Genomic DNA, 19,505 nt, shown 5'->3' with positions numbered 1-19,505 from the left:
TTTTTTTAAGCCAGATTCTGAGACATAATCTTTTCTTGAGCTCATCAGTGCCTGACGGTCAACTCCCAGATCAAATCAGAATAAATATGTGTGTGGACTTTTGAGAAAGGGATGAACAGATCGTATCTCATTCAAGTGTTCAGATTGAAACATTATTCATGATACTCCTAAATACGACCTGAGTCTACAGGATCCTTAGCACTTTAAACTATGTCATCTATCCTTCAATCAGAAATTGTATGATTATCTTTCAAACATACTTCTCCTACTTAAACATGCAAACTGTCAATGGAGATAGAAGACAGTCATACACAGAGGCAGGATTGTGGTTGGTGGTAAGTTTTATCTTAAGAAGGAGAGGCATGGTGGGGAATCTTTATGTGTCCATTTTCTTTCTTTCTTTCCTAAGTTTATTTCTTTTTGACAGAGAGAGAAAGCATGAACAGGGGAGGAGCAGAGAGAAAGGGAGAGAGAAAATCCTAAGCAGGCTCTGTGCTGTCAGTGCAGAGCCCAAGGAAGGGCTTGAGCTCACAACTCGCGAGATTATGACATGAACTGAGGTCAAGAGTTGGAAGCCTGATGGGGCCACCCAACTGACCCAAGGAGTGCCCATTTTCAGTATGTCACTCACCAGTTATCTCTGATTACAAAAATATACTCTCCCCCAAACTCCGCCTGCTACCCCAACAGCGTTTTATTTGATATGACAACAGAACCACCTGAGTTTCTCGTTTCATATTTTGCATAATAAATGATTTCTACAGCGAGGGGACCATCCCAACCTTTTTGAAAAATCATTGCCAGGCACCATACGATAATTCGGGATGGATGACATTAGAACAATTTAATTGCTATGTCTTGCTTCTTTACACTTTAGTCCCCTAGGGCATATTTTGCATTTATGTTCTGCAAATAACAGAGCATATGTTTCAATTCCCCACACTTATTTTTCCTCAAACTCATTCCCAGTGAACAGCTTCAATCTTGTCCAGGGCTTCCTTGTGAAACTCTGAAAATGCCTCTTCACAGAGGAAATGTTTGGGAATCAGACAGTGCTATCAGAACTTTTAGTTTTCAGGGTACCTGCGGGGCTCAGTTGGTTAAGCATTGGACTCTTGGTTTTGGTTTGGGTCATGATCTTGCAGTTCATGGGTTTGAGTCCCACATTGGGCTCTGTGCTGACAGTGTGGAGCCTAACTGGGATTCTCCCTCTCTGCCCCTTTTCTGCTCTTTCTCTCTCTCACTCTCAAAACAAGTCAACATTTTCTTTCTTTTTTTTTTTTTTTAAAGAAAAGAACTTTCAGTTTTCAACACAAGTGCTTCTCAAGTCAAAGGGGAAGAAAAAGAAAAATCTGTTTTATGATTTTATCTCACTTTCTTTGATGAACATTAAAGCCAATGAATGGGTTGATCTTGGCCCACCCTCCACATATGTGTAAACAAACACAATGATGGGAAGAGAGAGGAAGGGTGTGGGCCGACTGATTGAACCAATAACTACCTGGGGCCTCCCAAGTGCCACCTACTAGGTTAGGAAGTGAAGATAAGACAAAATGCAATTTTCTATGATTCTGATGAATATTTCCTATCCTTAGGGAGGGGGTTGCATCATTTTCTTTCTTCAGAACCCACACTTCCAGTTTATAGATTCCTCCAAGAAGAGTGCTTGGTAAGTAGGGCTGACCGACTCCTTCTGCATTGAGGCTCCTGACTGCCAATTATGACCAGGGAGGATTACATCACACAATGACGCAATCGTTCTCCATATTTAAATGGAGATTCTTACTATGTCTTAAACCACTGACCAAAGAAGATTTCGAGAATTCCAAGTCTAGAAAAGAAAATCATGAGTAGGGCTGCATTTGAGGGCGATTTTTAAGGAAGCAACTGACGTAGGAGAACAAGACAACACTTATCAACGTAAAACATGGTGTCAAGTCACTAAGCTACCGTCAGGCCAGTTAGCTGGAATGGTGGCTTAGGGCTAGTCCTCGTACAGATTTCATTTTAGAGGACAAAATGATTGATTTGGAGAGGGCAGTCAGCTGGACCTCAGGGAGAAGTCTGTCGAGGCCCCCGATGGTCCTGACTCAGTGCGGTCTGGTGGTTCTAGAACACAGATGCAGAATCCTCTTTCCTGTCAGTGGCCAACGGTGATGATTCATTGCACTACCTAACTCTTGTTGCTTAGAAATCAGAGGAGACATTACCCTCTTCTGCCAGCCAGTTAGGTCTCAGATGGAAACTAATCCATTGATAGGATGTCATGTTAAAGTGCACTGGCCTGTACACCTTAAGTAGCCTTGTCAAAACATTAAGAAACTCTCCCCTCTAACCAAAAGGAAGAAGAAAATTCTTGAGAACTAATTGTACTCATTGTACATTGTACAATTACAATGTACATTGTACTAATGTACCAAGACATTGTACTAATGTACCAAGGCATGGTATATCCTTGGAACTGAAGTTTGCGTTCAAAAGGGCAACTCCATAATGAACCTTTATCATTGCTTGTCATAAAGTAACATCACAGCAAGGTCTATGGACACTGATACTATGTATTGGGTCAGTTACTGTAAATCGAGTAGACTTTTGGAATCACCGTATTTGTAGCTATGACACAAGGATGGTAAACATCTTAAAAAATGGAACTTATGGGACATAATTGTGCAAATTTAAAATGCTGAAACAGATCGGAAAGACACAAACGCACACTTACCACCCACCTGTATTTGGCATGACTAAGCGTCCTCCCAAGTGGCCAAAGACACCAGTGGTCCTCAGTTCTGTCCTTGTGGGAAGTGATGATAGATTCTGGATGTAGGGTGTTTTATTTCTGGGGTGCATTGTACTAAAGCTACGGTTGTTTCCATGGGGAAAAGTCCCAGAATGATTCTTGCCATGGTACTCAGCTCTTTCAGACACTCCCAGGGAAACCATGAATGAGCTCTGAACTTTGACTTTGATGTCGGACAAAGGGTTGAAGAGCGAAGACTCTGTCATGAGTTCTTTGTCCAGTGGGTCCTGTAGGCAGATGGGCCCGCTGTATGTTCGGCTGACCGTGAGGTCTGGTTGCATGGAGGAATTCAGAAGCAGGGGGTTCCCTGGTGAAGGAAAATCGATCTGTCACTCGGAAACGAAAAGGCGTCACAGTTACCCCCTCGCCTCTGCCTCTACTAACTGCACAACCGCCTGTGAGCTTGCCAGCCGCCCTTCAGGCCCATGCTGAGTGTCTACGGCAGCTCTCACAGGCCAGTCAACGGTGACCAGAGACTTGGAATGGGGAGCTCTGGCTCTCACAGCGGGTTCTCTGAATGCCGCTGACCACAATCACTCATTCTCCAGAGTTCCTGGCATGCCATCTTTTCAAAACAAGTATTTCTGGCACTGTGTCAGGCAACTGACTACGGTATTATTGTTTATGTGATTATTTTAACTGGCAGAGAGAAGCTTCAAGAAAAAAAAAGGGAAAAATGTTTTGCAATCCAGTTTGGAGCAAAAATAACATCTGTTCATTTTAAATGGTAAAAGGTGACACAGCACGGTGACGAGGTAGTGCTGTTTATAACCAGAGAGGCGTTGGTGACAGCCCATCTCACGTGGAATTCTGGGCAGTTTGTGGAGCCAGGAGAGGAAATGATGTGTCCTCAGAACAAAAGGGTCAGGGGACCATGCGGATCATATCACTCCATGTCTGAGTATATGTCACTCTGAGAGGGAAAGGAGGCACCACATGGGGACAGCGAGGCTCCGATTCTACGTGGGGAGCAGCTTAGAAGGGCTTCCTTTCTGTCTCGAAACAAACGAAAAAAAAATCTTTACAAAACCATGAGAAATTGGACTTTCATCGGCTGGGGCTCACCGATCTTTTTCTCAGCCTAATATTAAAAAGAAATGCTGTGATATTTTCTTGTGATGAAATAATCCCATTTATTAGTGAATAATGAAATAACCCTCAGTCCCAAACCTCCCACCCATATCAGTCCATCAATGTGACTTCTCAAATTGAAACCCAAACCATATTAAACAATTTTCCTTTGGGGGCCTGACAAAATGTTTAAAGTATATTTTTGAAAATGTTGCAATTCCAGGCCATATTGTATTGTTTTTCCATCTTCATAATTTGTAGCAATGCCAGTAGGAAATCTATAACCCTGACTTTCCCAACCTCTTGTTCTGATGCTCGAAGAATCCAAAGTCAGAGAGGACTTTGTAGATCTAAAGGCTCCTTGATGAGGCCTTTTTTTTTCCCCCATGCTGGAGGTTCTCGTGTCAAGACACAGGCACAATCAAGGAGCTGAGCTTTTTAATGGAACTGCACTGAATTCTACAGGCATCAGCCTTGTTCTTGTTTTGGTTTTCCCAGGCAAGGCAGGGGACGTAAGAACCGTGTCACAACTGAAAAGCATTCAGGTCTCAGGCCCTTCCGCTGAGACCTGAAAAATCGCATCCCTGAGGCTCATGGCTATTTTATCTCAAACCTTCACCTTCTGAAGTTTAGCTTTTGGCCACTCTTAAAAGACCCTCCCAGCTTATGGAAAAGACCCTCCAAGTTTATGGGAAGCCAAGCAGCAAAAATATTGCCTAGAGTTACACTGAAGTCTAACTTAAGGAGAAAATGCCTGATTATAAAAGTATGTACATATGGTAAAAGTCCATGGTTGAAGAGAGTCGGCGTATCAGGGACAACGACCTGATCACCCCACAGTTCATTTTGGAAATCCTTTTGAAACTTCCTGGTCAACTCCATGGCCTTCTGTTTAAAAGTCTGTTTGCCTTCCTGGGGTTCCAGCTCTATGTGCCCAGAAAGGGAGGTCTCTACAACAATGCGGGGTGCAAATCATCGGAGCATCAAGGTGAGGTGCATCATCACAATGAACGTAGGATAGAGTAGAATTTGAATAAAGGATTTTTGCTTTTATCACTAGCTTTGAGATATTCTTGGTTGAAAATAAAAACAAAATGGTAAAGGAAGTTTGGAAAGGCTATATATTCTTTTCGAGAGTCACAATACATGCAAGCTCTAAGGAGACCTGCAAGATGGAGATGTGTTTGAGCTTACCCAAGTCAGCATTCTCCAAATGCTTCAGCGAGGGAACCACCCCCTCACCTGCTGCTCTATGGAACACACTGGCATCCTGTGCCAAAGTAAGAGGAAACCACTAGCTTCTAGACTGATACTCGCTACATTCGTTGAGCACCTTCCATAAACCAAGGGCTTTTAATCCTTGTCATTCCAAGTAGTTTAATCCTCACAAGAACCCTTTGAGGTGGATATTAGTATCCCCGTTTTAAAGCTGTAAAAACTGAGACAGAATAATTAACTAGGTCATATGGCAATTTTGGATTCACTCTCCCTGACTTCAAAGCCTTTGTCTCACATACTACTGTCGTTCTTCTGTTTTACAATGTTATTGTCTAAGACACTGGTTTCTTATTTGATGGAAAGATTTCTAGTTTCTCATGTAGTATAAAAATAAGTTCTTGGGGCACCTGGGTGACTCAGCGGGTTAAGCGTCCGACTTCGGCTCAGGTCATGACCTCGCGGTTCGTGAGTTCGAGCCCCACAGCTCAGAGCCTGGAGCCTGCTTTGGATTCTGTGTCTCCCTCTCTCTCTTCCCCTCCCTTGATCATGCACTCTCTCTGTCCCTCAAAATGTAAAGGTTAACAAGAAAAAAACAAATCCGTTCTTCATTAGATTTATTTCTAATGAAACAAGTCAAGGGGATGTGTCCCTTTCTGAGGCCAAGCAGACTCAGCCCTGAAACTTTGGTGCCCAGAAGTGAGTGGCAAGCAGGAAAGCATTTTGTCTCTGCCAGACATTTCCCCGTTTCTCACATGCTTGGGTTCCACTTCAGAACCCGACTGCTACTCAATCACGGCCATGCAGCGAGACTTCTTGTCCGGGGCTACTGGCGCTAGTTATGCGCAATAAATAGAAATAAAGGTGACAATATCGACAGTAAGGGTCAAGGTGGAACACTTCACCCTTTCTGAAGGGAGACAGCTTCATTTTTTTTCTAAGCCCGAAACCAGAAACCATGTATGGCTCATCTCCATCTTGCAATCAGAAACGGATTTGGTTCACATAAGAGAATTAAACGGCTCTGTTTGGAAAAGGAGTACTGCCATAGTTTGACATGACAGATTTCCTTCTCCCTCCAACAAAAGATTGCCTCCCCTGGGCAGCAGGTGAGAGTCGTTAAGGCTGGGAACTTCATCCCTCCCCTCCCCCACTGGCTAACTGACCTATCGTATATTATCTAAAGTCCTTTTAACTTATATAAGATAGAAGTAACCCAAATAACTCCACCTAGTACATAGTATATAATACCTATGCATGGGAGGTTATAGTAAAGTGGTTGGTTTTCAGACTTGAATAATCAGCATTTTAGTTAACTAAATATCCTCAGAGCAGGCTTGTTAAAACAGAACGTTGGCTAATCTGAGATAAAATAACGTGCTAAGTTTACTACATATCAAAGATGGAAGTGCCTCATTAAATATGTTGTGAATGAATGGGAAACTGAGATCCATTCATTCTCATAGTAGCCAAGGACTTGGGCAGACTACACGACCGAGCCTGGCTTCCTAATGTGTGAAGACAACTAGGTTAGCGGCTCCCAGTGCCAAGAGCTACCTTCACACAGGGCCGAAGAACACTGGGGGTCCTGTGTGAGCGTAGTCTCTATGGTCCTGAGGACGAGGTGTTGGGGGGCCCTACGCCGCTGACCTTGACGGACTGTTTTGAAGTTGAAGGTCTGGAAGCCACCTGTCAATGCAGAAGAGTCGATGACGTCCACGCCATAGTCACTCTGGCTCCGTCTATAAAGGGTGACACCAATGACCAGGACTGCAACGGCCACCACGGCAGCGCCCAAGCCCGAGTACAAAGCAATGTCGCTGGCATTCTCAATGCCTGAAAGACACAAGAGAAATCCTAAATGGCCAGCATGGGCACAGAGCCGAAGAACCACCCTGGGATACAAAATGAAATGCTATTGGATTTTTGGAGCTACTTTTCAGAGAAAATGACATATGCAGCTAGCCATAAGTTATACTCTCTTTCACACATAATCATGTTTCTAAAATACCCTGTATAAATCAGAGGGACACTAGTCAAATATCTTGACTGCAATAGGGCAGCTTACCACATAATAAAATCTTAAAGACAATCAATTTTGCAAAGAATGTAATATTTTTCAAGTAAAAGCAGACAACTCCTTAATTTACTTGGTTTAGAAAGTCATATTTACCTGCAAAGCATTTTTTTTTTGCATTTTATTTTTATTTGAGGGAGGACATGAGATCCACATACAATGACAAAATATGGGTGAACTGTTCTGCTTATATATGACGTGGGGCACATGCATTCACAGAGAGTGGGCTAGGGTGAGAAGGTCAGACACAGTCTAGGAGTCAAGAGAGAGAAGACCAGAGCTCACAAATAGGCATTTTAGCTTTGGCACAAATCATTCAGTTTAAGAGAACATCGACAACATCAGGTTAGCGTATTTACAATCATCATGAGAGAATTTCTGTTGTGAGATATGGAGATTTTGGTCCTAGGTGCTCCGATGTCCACGGTCAACGTTTTCCAGCACCATTAAATGCTAGACTTAATACATTTTTGCGAAAGAGGACTGGTCTCTAAAAGGGCACATGCTGTTTCTCCCATACCTCTCCTACTCCATCCTATTGAATGCATAGGCAAAGCAAAAATAAAAGCGTTAGTTTGAATTGAGAATGTGGGTGTCTTCCCAACCCCCAAGATAGGTTGCATCTGTTTCCCAACTCGTCTGCTAGTTGTACTTTGCGTGTGGTTCGTTCCTGAAGACCTTCATCATGGCTACTGCAGTTCGACATGAGATTGATCCAAGGCCACGCGACCCTACAAGAGGCATAATCTTGCAAAGTATGTGGAAAGAGAAGGTGGCAAGTGCCAGCTAGGTTATCCATCTCCTTACAGATTATGGGGTGAGTACACATAATAGGTCCAGAGGTACTTGCTCTGTCACCCCGTATTAGGTTTAGAGGCTAAAACAGAGCTATCATATATTTACCTGGTAATTGCATGGTGCTTACTATGCATTCACTGCAGCCTAATACAGTACTTATCACAGGAGTACTACTAACCACCCAAGTAAAATGAATTTATTTTCAACAAAGTTAGTGGACTGTAAAATAAGGCGCCACCAAATTAAAGAGTGAACAAGGAAACCAAGCAGAACTGGTTCAGCAATAGGGCAGTAAACACACACAAATAATTCACAAGGGAGCGAAACCATCCTCAAGAAACGTTATTTGAAAGGTGAGAGGGTTGTAAGACATTTTTAATAACCACAGCGGCCTAGGAGGTGTTGAGAAACAGTCTGGGACTTAGGTTTTAGTTCCAATGTCATGATGGTCCCCACGGGAGAGGGACAGGGATGGAGGCATCTGTGTGGTCGGCTCTGGCCACCCAGAACCATGCGCGTGGTGACTAGCACCGGCCCCAAAGTTCCAGTGTCTGCCTGTGTCCCACAGGGAAAGGGAAGGGCAGCTGGGCTCTCACTGATGTTCCCTCCCTCCCTCTACCCAATTCAGTTCCGTGAAGGGAGTCGCTGTACTCAGAGCAGAGAGGACACAACACGGCAGAGGCAGCAAGCCAGGGTACCGGGAGTAGGGAGAGACCTTTGGATTGAAACCAATTAGCCTTCCCCACCACCACCCCTGCTTCCCACCAGTTCCTCGGGCACTACTGACTGATGACACTATCATTTTAAAAGGTGTATCTGGGGAGAACACACCTGCCCAGCAACCGAGCACACACAGAGAAACAGCCTGGCGGCATACTGAGTGCAGCTGCTGAGTTGGCAAAGTAGAGCCAAAGACCCCTTTCGCTTCCCAGGTACTAAAAATAGGCAGGAGCCGAGGCCAGGGGGATGATCAGGGCACCATACTTCTGGAAATGGACATCCCCAGACGGGAACATCCTGAGCCCAAACAGTAGCGGGAACCAGTTGGGTGAGTTCCTCTGTATTTTTGTCTTGTTTTCTAGGTTTCCACCCTCCTGCTTCCCACACACGCAGAATCTCCCTTCTCTCAGACACAAACCCCGCCTTTAGGAAAGGACCCTACATAGGCCTTCAGACTGAGATTTAAGTGTTTGATATGGTTCAGTGCATTTCCCAGGAATATTTGCAGAATCTATTTGACTTAAGAGAATGAAATACTGAATTATAGAATTAAAAAAAAAATGAGTATGGGACCTGTGGAGCTGGGGGGTGAGAGAGAAAGGGGAGAGACCTGTATGGAGAGCACGGCGTCCTTATAAGGCTCACCCTGGCATTTGGTGGGACAGTCTAATCTAAAAGACAAAAGTCAATCGACTCCTACAGGAAGATAAGCAAAGTGGTGTTTACTTTACAAGAACAATCTGTCCTGGGAATTAAAACCTTCAGAATCTAATAATTTCATTTATTCCACAAACATTTGTTGAGGGCCAACCATGCAATGGAAATGAGGGTGCACGGAGGAATTAACATATTCTTAGTTGTTTCTTGTCTAATGGTTCTAACGGTGGTAAAAGACAAGTGGTGAGATCCTGACAGGGAGACACAAATACTCGAAGCCACATGTATACATCTCAAGAGACATCCTTACCAACAGCTCAAGCCCTTCCAAAGTTGGGCCACAGTGCTTCTTTCTTCTTTCTTTTTGTTTTTTTTTTGCTCTTCTATCTACTGTTTTTACTTCACCTCCTTCCTTTCTTTTCCTCACTCTGCCTCACTCTTTTCTAATCCATCCTCCAGGACAGTAGAGTGGTTTTCCCTGTAAGGATACCTGATTGCTTATAAACATAATCAATTCACTTTTCTTGCGTGTTCAGGACTGGGTCCAGAAGAATCTGAGATTTCGTTCCATATTTGCCACCACAATTTCATGGGAGAAGGGAGGACGCTGGGTGTAAGCCTGTCCGTGAGCACGCAGGCACCTAGGGGGAGCTGCTGCAGAGTCACTGCATACACGCGTGCGCACAGTCATCACTTGTCCAAACGTTAGAAGCCACCACTGGTCCTTCCCAGGGGAGTCATTCTAAGGACATGAACGCGTGGTGCAGGCACTACCCAGGCCCTGATGGCTTCTCGGTGTCCATTTCAATGCTCATGCTCCACTCTGCAGCATGGCCTCACACCCCGAATTCAACTGTAATTTACCTGCCAGATGGATGCCTGTTAGTGAATAGCCCTGTATGACAGGTCATTGTAAAATAAACCCTTGGTCGCGTGCCAGCTCAAGGTCCCCCACCTTCAAGAAGGTAGCCCTGTCCAGGGGCGCCTGGGTGGCTTAGTCGGTTAAGCATCTGACTCTTGATTTCAGCTCAGGTCATGATCTCACGGTTCATGAGTTCGAGCCCCGCATCAGACTCTGGATGACAGTGCAGAGCCTGCTTGGGATTCTCTCTCCCTCTTTCTCTGTTCCTCCTCCACTTGTGCTCTCTCTCTCTCTCAAAATAAACAAACTTAAAAAAAAAAAGTAAACAAAACAAAACCAAACCCCTGTCCTTGCCAATCCAGCCAACCCTCCCAACCACGATCTTCTAAACTCCCAGATCACTTAGGGTTCCTAGAACTCATTTTGGATCATTCTTTTTATTGTTTAATTATCTGAGCGCCAATGCATTCTCCCTAACTGCTTTAAACACTTCAAAAGCAGTAATATCTCCATAATTTCCCACAGAAATCTGCACACCATTGCAGCTATTTATGATCGCTCGCCTGGTCTCCAACTGTGGGAAGACAAGTATTAAAGAAATCACAGTCTGAGGTTGATTACAGAATTCTTGCTGCAAGGACTCTCTTTATGTTAACACACATATATGTTTATACCTGTCTGCTGGCTCCCATACACACGTGTTGCTGGTTTGTTTGCTCCAAGTTAATTTGAACAAAAGCACTGATTACCCCATGACTGATAATGCTATTCTGCTTTCTGTGGGCACAGGTCTTTGTTTCACAGACGAAGCTTTACAGATCAATGTGTTATTGATGTCTTTCCTATGTTTTCATCCCTATTTTCCTTGAACCGAGAGTCACAAAAGCTCTAGGTAAGCATGGAAGAACCCAACGTGAGGTACAAAACAAACAAACAAACAAAAAAACTGTTGCATAAAATCTCCAGCTAGAGCTGACGGAGAAATTTCTTGTATTCCAAATAACTCAGGAACTACTGAGGAATACGTTCATTGCTGGAAAGGAGTGTAGGATATCTGCAGAGACAGGTCTGCACAGATTAATAGAGCTCTGCGGAAATTAGGACCCCGGAGAGGAAATGTTTATGGGTTCCCTTGGCCCAGAGAAGGCAGAGCTGTAAAGTGACTGGAGGTGATCTTTAATGCGGAGAGGGTTGTCACAAGAGGAGAGCAGGTCTATGGTAGGAACTCAATGACTCTTCCTTTATGATGACGCTAGTAACCAACTCTTTGCCATCTCTAACAAGGACTGAAAAGGAGGATGTGGCCTTTTATGACAGCCATTGGGACTCTGGTTAGATATTAAAATGACCTTTTCTACAATGAGGGTTGTTAAAAAAAAAAAAAAAAGCTTGTAGTTCTGAGGGAGATTGTGACACTTCCTTTCAGAAAGTCTCCCTCTAAAAAAAAAAAAAAAAAGAATAGAAGCAGCATAACTTTACAATAGTCTGCAGTCATTTTATTTATTTTTGGTCAAAGCTGGTGAGATGGTCTAAATGGCCTTTCACAGCCCCTTTGAATTTCGTAGTTCAAGGGACAGGGATCAATAAGTTCGATGTCTTTATGAATTGTCATCACACCTAGTTGTGAGGAACTGATGTCCCCAAAGGACTAAATACAAGGGCTGTTTACATGGTTTGCCTTTCTCTCTTCACATGATTCCCCTCAGAAAGACTGATTCTTGCCACTAATTAATGGGAATATAACTCAAGTCTCATGTTATGAGATTAACTATATTATCACATTGAAATCTATCTTATAGGATTAGATAGCTACAGAAAATTAACAAAGGAGCATAGCAAATGCCTTTCTAACACAGAATATTCTATCTCCTATTAAATACTTCAGAACGGCCATTGCTACCCCTTCAGGAGAAAAACCAATAACTTGAATGGACATATACTAGAGACAGTGAATTGCTAAGGAATCCACACAATCAAAATTCACACAGAGGCCTAGGAGAGACAAAACAAATGGAAGACTAAAGAAGCTGTTGCTGTGCTGAACTCCCATAGACGGCCAGTACCCAGCCATCTCAGGACCTGCCCCTGGCCCCTTGCACAGGCGTTGTTGTGGACACAGACTCACGTGCCAAAATATTTAATTAGATGTTGAAATACGATATAATAGAAGATACTGTTTATACTTGCTGTCATTGAGAAGCAACTTTTTTTTTAATACCACATCAAAAAATAGCTTTTGGATGGTCAGCCGTGGCCAAACATGGTGAACAATTCCAATTATATTTGCAGTGCTTGGGGTCTTACAACCCCGTAACCCATCAACACCTCAGCTTTTCTAATCTGTCAAAAACCTCATTATTGTTACTGTGATTGTTGATTTACTGTTGTAATGAAGGACAAAAGTAGCAAATTTTTGAATAGTGCTTACTACATGCCAGGCGCTGTTCTAGTTCAATGGCAGCCCTCCTTCTCACCTGCCCTTCTTTCTAGCTGAAAAAAGGGAGGCTGTCCTATGTGAGCTCACTCTCCTACCACTCAGGATTTCTCTGCTCCTTCACAAGTGTTTCCTCCTTTTTCTCTGTTCCCGGAAGAGCTGCTCTTCTGTATCAAGTCAGCTATGATCCCGTCCCCTCCTGCCTCCACAGGGACTTGGCCTCATTCATTATTCCCTTTTGGTCTTACATCTTCAAACTTTTCCTCTGCACCTGAGCCTTGCCCTCTGCCTCCAAACACAGTCTGGTCTTCTTAATCACATCTCCCCAAATCTTTCCCCCAACTTCCTCTCAAATAAACTTCTCAAAGATGTGGTCTTCTCTACACCCATGTTCTTAGCTCTTTTTTTTTTTTTTAATTTTTTTTTTAACGTTTATTTATTTTTGAGACAGAGAGACAGAGCATGAACAGGGGAGGAGCAGAGAGAGAGGGAGACACAGAATCTGAAATAGGCTCCAGGCTCTGAGCTGCCAGCACAGGGCCCCAAGCAGGGCTTGAACTCACGGACTGTGAGATCATTACCTGAGCCGAAGTCGGATGCTTAACCGACCAAGCCACCCAGGCGCCCCCTTAGCTCTTTCTTTAAAAGAACTCAAAGCATTGGTTTTTAACATTCAACATTTCTTAATGCATGTTTTTTTAATACATAATTGCCCTAACCGGTTGGCTGCTGTCCCTGTTAAAAGAATAAAGAAAGGCGCCTGGGTGGCTCAGTGGGTTAAGCATCATATTTCAGCTCAGGTCATGATCTTGCGGTTCATGAGTTTGAGCCCCATGTCAGGCTCTGTGTTGGCAGCTTGGAGCCTGGAGCATGCTTTGGATTCTGTGTCCCCCTCTCTATCTGCCCCTCCCCGGCTCGCACTCTCTCTCTCTCAAAAATAAACAAACATTTAGAAAAAAAGAATGAAATACATATTTAAGATGAGGAAATGTTTAGTAAGTATAAAAAGGGACAGTATTCAAGGAGAAAACACATTCTCCAACTACCCTTTCTTCAGAAGTAATCACTCTTGACAATATCTTTGAGACCTTTTGGGAAAAAAAAGAAGAGTAAATATCCTTCATTTATTTATTTATTTATTTTAACCCTAAAGGCTCCATATTATATTTCCTTTACTATACTTTGTTTTGTTTTCTACATACAATATTTTGTAGGTCTTTCCTATCAGAATCTATAGACTGACTTCATTTCTTTTTACATTTGCCTGGCCTGTTGTCAGGCTGCAGATAATTGAATTAGTCCAGTATTTCTATGTCCTTTGATTATTCTCTTACCCTTTAAAGTCTGCCTTTCCCCCAAATCACTGTTCCTTCTTGACGGTTGTTTATAACTACTGCATCAATAGTAATGTTCTTTGTCTTATTCCTTTCCACTACTCTCTAGCAGTAGACAAGCCAAGCCAACCCTCTTTCCAGAGAGGAAAAAAAAAGTCCCTTAAACTGGATTCACCTCCCTTCTTCCTTATTGTTTAGTAACTACCCTTCACTCTCAACATTCTATAAACAGACTTCAAAGCTCAGTTCTTAGCCCTCTTCCTGTCTCCTTGCCAAAAAAAATGGGATAATTGTTCACAGTGCTATTTCCTTGATGCCTAACACTCTCCATTGGAGATGTCTTGCCTCGACTCCTGTGCGCAGACCTAATCCCATATCTCCTTCCTGCTCAGTGGACGAAACCACCTCAGGTGCATGTTGTGCTAACATCTCAAATTGGTCATCTGACTTACAGATTTGTCATTCTTATCTCTTCAAATATTTTCTCCTCTTGAAGTCCCTTTTTCAGGTAATGTGACATCATGAGTGAGAATGGAGAGTCATCTTTCATTCTGTCCCCATTGATTCTTCCCCAAACCACTCACATGCCTTACTTATTACATCTCCAGTGCCTCTCACATCTCCATTTCCATAGGAGACACCTACTTGGTGCTCACATTGTACAGTCTCATCTTACCTAGTACACAGTCTTTGGTCACTCAGAGCCATTTTCCACTGGATTACTCTTCTTAACCACAGTTCTGGTACTGCCACTCTAACATCTTTAGACAACTCTCTAGTATGAAGTGATTCCACTCCAAAAGGGATTTATCTTATGGCTCAAGACACTTTATGCTCTACATCACCCCAGTTTTCAACAACTTTTGCCCATTTCTCATCCATATGGACCCTACTCTCTGGCCAAGTCTGATTACTCATTTTTTCAAGTAGACCTTGTACTTCAGGCAAGTTTTTCTTTCTTTTGGTTCAGAGGTTTTGCTCCTACTGATAGGCTCTCCCCTCCAATATCTCTTTCAATTTTAACCATTCTTCCAAGATTGACAATTAGGGAGCCTATTTTATAAAATGTTTCTTGATATGCACATTTCTCCTTTTAAGCAAAGCTGCCAGATTTAGCAAATAAAGATATGACACAGTTAAACTTGAATTTCAGATCAATGAATAATTTTAGTGTATCTCCCATGCAATATCTAGATATGCTTATGCTAAAAATTTATTTATCTGAAATTCAAATTTAACTAGGGGTCCTCTGTTTTGTCTGGTAACTCTACATTTGGCTACAAAGTATCTGTGCTTTTTCCCATCAGATAGGAAGACCGGGTTAAGGTAATGGTTAGAGTAAAGAAAAAAATAGGATTTGAACTCCAGCTTTTGAGAAAATGACTTCACTTTATTTAATTTCCTATCCTAAAAACTGAAGCCACAAACTCTATCAACTTTGAAAATACACACAGGTGGAGAGACGGAGCCTGTGAATTCACATTTTAACAAGGGACCCGGGTTATTCTGATGCTGAAGAACACATTGGTCAACCAGCTACTTTCCTGTCTCTGTACAGTTCTGAGGTACATGATGAACAAAATCCTGTCGCATTAAGGGCAGAGTCAACAATGTCATTGAACACGGTAGTAAGAAAAGGCACACACTTATGATAGGATGAAAATTGGATAATAAGGACATTGGAGATGGTAAGAAAATGACAAATGTTGCCTATAAAGATGGGTTGGATTGATTCACAGTAGGGGGTGACCTGAAGGACAAAGTAAGTCATGCAGTTTGCAAAAAGTGCTCTATGTATGCAATGGAAAATAATCAGATGAAGCAAAATGATTAGGAAAAAAAAAAATGTTTAAAGCATTGCTAGAAGATGAGCATTGATGCCAGTAGCCTAACGTTAGTTTAGAAGAGCCTAGAAGTCTGTTGAGGATGTAAAGGTATGTCCCAAAGTCGCAAACAGTCCGATGGGATCAAGGCACTATTCAAGTCCTCACAGCCTGAAAGAAGAATGTCCAAATGTAGTGTGGGCCACACGTCTTCTGAGGTATTCCCTAACCTTTGTGAAGATCACAAAGGATGTAGATTCCACATGATTCCACTGTGGATGAAACCAGTGTATTTTTGGAAAAGACGCAGAATGGGATGGGTGTTGGTGAGAAGCGCATACTTAGTTTTTAGACTTTAAGGACACATTTGGGCCATTCTTTGACGGACAGGATTCTGGGAAGTAACACCTTTTAGGCTTTAACTTCCTATCTGGTACAGAACAAAGGCTTATTAAAGATTGCTTCCTTTCTTCCCCTTTTCTCAAGTCATTTATCATCTTCTAACTTGTATTGGAGTCGTGGAGAAGAAACATTAATTTTTTTCCCTCACATTTCACTGGGACAAGACTATTTATATAGAACTGCATAATAAACAGCTAGCATATGAATGAGTAAAAATAAATATTTAGAAGCAAAGACTTTATTTTCACCTGAACAGTAAAAGGCCAGGTGAGGAGTTTTCAGGAGGATGTAAGGCATTAACTCAAGTGGTTTTTGAACATCTAATACTAGGCCAGTGGTTAATGCTACAGGTGGAAGAGTAAGTAAGACTCTATAGTGTCTGCCTACAGGCAGAGATGATGTCTATAAGAAAGGGAATCCAGACCAGTACAAGGGCAATGAAAATATAGCACAGAATTAGGACAATACTTTGATCCTGGGTACATTTCAGGAGTCACCAATGCAGCCTTGGTGGGGGGAAGGCCTTGCAGAGGAAGTAAAACGCAAGCTGAAATTGGAAGGAAGAATGCGTCTAACAAGGATTCGGTGGAGAAAAAGAGTTTTCAGGGAGAAGTAACAGAATGTATAAGTAATAGGCACTATATGCCAAAATGGGCAGAGGGTATTCTGAAGGCTCAGAAGCTTTATTTGACTGAAGAAGACAGGAACTGGAGAGCAGGCAGGCAGGAATTTACCTAATGATTAAACTGAGAGAAGCTGATAGGATTAAGAAAGTTGAGACCAGATCATATACGTAGTCAGTACCTTGGACTTTATTTTATAAATAGTAGTGAGCAAATGAAGAGTTGTTTGGTTTTTTTTTTTAGTTTATTTTTTTTAATTTAGTTTGAGAGAGAGCAAGCAGAAGAGGGGCAGAGAGTGAGGGAGACAAAATCCCAAGCAGGACTCTGCACCGTCAGTGGAGAGCCTTACAAGGGCTGGAACTCACAAACCGTGAGATCATGACCTAAGCTGAAGTCAAGAGTCGGATGCTTAACCGATTGAGCCACCCAGGCGCCCCCAAGCAATTGAAGAGCTTTAAATATTGCAGGTGGTATGGCTAGAATCCGTGTTTAGAAAGATCAGATAAATTGGTGTAGGGCAAGACTAGAAACAGGGAGGCAACTGCAGAAATCCTAATTAGGAATGCAGACGGCCTCAACTTTTTAAATTTTCTTCTGGGACACCATTTTCTTTTAGTTTTTCTCTTACTATGCTGGCTGTAACTTTTCTGTCTTCTCTGCAGTGACTTCTGACCTCCTCTGCATCTAAATGTTGATGCCCTTCAGGGCTCAGTCATCCGCTATCGTCCCTTCTCCATGCACGCTCATTATCCGGGGATCTTTTTCAACCTAACGGCTTTAAATATCATCTGGACACTGACAAGCCCCAGATTTATGTCACCAGCCAGGACTCTGACCTCCAGACTCCTATAATTCCACTGCCTGCTCAACCTCTCCATTTAGATGTTTAATAGGTATCTCAAAGTTAGCGTCAGGAACACTGAACTCCTGATCCTCCATGTAGATTTGCTATACTACATTCTCTCTGGATCAGCAATGGCAACCCCATCTTTCTAGCTGCAAAGCCAAACTTTGGAAATCATGCCTGATACCTTTCTTTCTCTCATGCTCAATATCCAACCCAACAACAAATCCTTTCCGCCTTCAATAGATATGCCAAGATGACCCATTTTTACAATGTCTAATGCCCTGTGTCTACCCCAAGCCACAATCATCTTGGACTTTGCTACTGGAAGAGCCTAGGTATTGTAATAGCCTAGATTACTCTTACTGATTACTGTTACAACGCATCATTGTAACAGGTCTTGCTTCCGCTCTGATCCCCTATATATTTATACTCAACACAGCAGGTAGAGTTTATCCTTGAAAATACTAAGTCATGTCACTATGACAAAAAATCCTCAGAGGGGTTCAGAGTAAAGGTCAGAGTCATGACAACGGCCTATAGTCCGTGTGGCAGTTTCCTCTCTCATCCCACTTCTCTGGTCTTAACTCTTAGGACCTTTCCCTCTGCCACTCTGCTCCAGGTGTCCTGCCTGCTGTTCCTCAGACATTCCAATTACGTTCACATCTCACAGCCTTTTCATCTGGTGTTCCCTTTGTCTGGAACACTCTCTCCCCAGACATCCAGAATGTTTGTTTTTTCTGTTTTTGGGTTTTTTTTTTTCCTAGGTCTCCTCTTTTTTTTTTTTTTAAGTTTATTTATTTATTTTAAGAGAGAGCGAGCACGAGCAGGGGAGGGGCAGAGAGAGAGAGGGGGAGTGAGAATCCCAAGAAGGCTCCGGCTGTCAGGGAGAAGCCGGACGTGGGGTTTGATCTCACAAACGGTGAGATCATGGCCTGAGCTGAAACCAAGAGTCAGATGCTCAACCGACCCAGCCACCCAGGTGCCCCCCGAGGTCTCTTCTTAAATGCAATTTTAATACAGAGATCTGCTCTGAACACCTTCTACCAAAAAAGCAACGTTCCCTTCAGCCCCGCTGGAGTGTCTCACCCTGCTTTATTTCTCTTCACAACACTGACCATTAGCACTATATGTTTTCTGGTTTGCCTACATCCATCCATCTCTACTCAAACTGTATGCTCTCGGGAAGCAGAATCTGTACCTGTCCCTCTCAGGGCCGCTTCTCTACAACTGCTTCCTACAGCATGGTAAGCGCTCCGTCAACAGCTGTTGAGTGAATGGAGGGACAGAGAGGGGCAGTGTGAAAACGGAGAGTCGGTGATGAACATGAACTCCGTTTGGATGGGATAACAAACTGTAAGGACATAATGAGTAACGAGTAGGAGAAAGAAAAAAGAGGGCTCTCGGAGGGCGCCCAAGTTTCGCACGTGGACAAAGTGAAGAGATGGTGAGGTACTGAGCGAACTAGAGAAGATGGGAAGCAGGACAGGATTAAGGACAGGGGCGGAGAAGGAGAAATTCAATTCTGAAACAGTTAAGATTCAAGTAATTGGGAGACACTCATCTGGAGCCATCCTGGAAATGGCTGACTCTGCAAGTGTTTGCTGGATTTGTGCTTAGCGTGTGTGCATCGGTACCCGGTGCAAAACAACTATACGGGAAGGAGATGAAGAGAAGGCTGTGTGTGTGGTCCTGGGTTACTTCTTTAGGGGACAGAGAAATCCTTTTCAGCCCTAAGGTGAATGTGCTGGATGAGTCACTCCTCAGGAAGCCACTGCCTCTCGGAAAGCCGCGGCCCCAAGCCTCCAAGGAGCCCCATTGTCTGAACGCAACCGTTTTTCAGTCTGA

At 43.1% G+C, this 19,505-nt stretch overlaps 1 protein-coding gene across 1 annotated transcript in view; it reads right to left on the bottom strand.

Moving 5' to 3' along the window:
• Window positions 1-19,505, bottom strand: part of UNC5D (unc-5 netrin receptor D) — a 274,282-nt gene that overhangs the window by 59,512 nt on the left and 195,265 nt on the right. The window contains exons 11-12 of the mRNA XM_049630074.1: window positions 6,734-6,919; window positions 2,727-3,104 (exon numbers count right to left, since the gene is read on the bottom strand). Coding sequence (XP_049486031.1) covers window positions 2,727-3,104; window positions 6,734-6,919 — 564 coding nt within the window. The remainder of the gene's footprint in view (window positions 1-2,726; window positions 3,105-6,733; window positions 6,920-19,505) is intronic.

This window comes from Panthera uncia, chromosome B1 (genome assembly GCF_023721935.1).
Source record: "Panthera uncia isolate 11264 chromosome B1, Puncia_PCG_1.0, whole genome shotgun sequence".
Taxonomy (NCBI): Eukaryota; Metazoa; Chordata; class Mammalia; order Carnivora; family Felidae; genus Panthera; species Panthera uncia.
The sequence above is the reverse complement of the archived record's forward strand: the minus strand, read 5'-3'. Positions and strand labels throughout refer to the sequence as shown.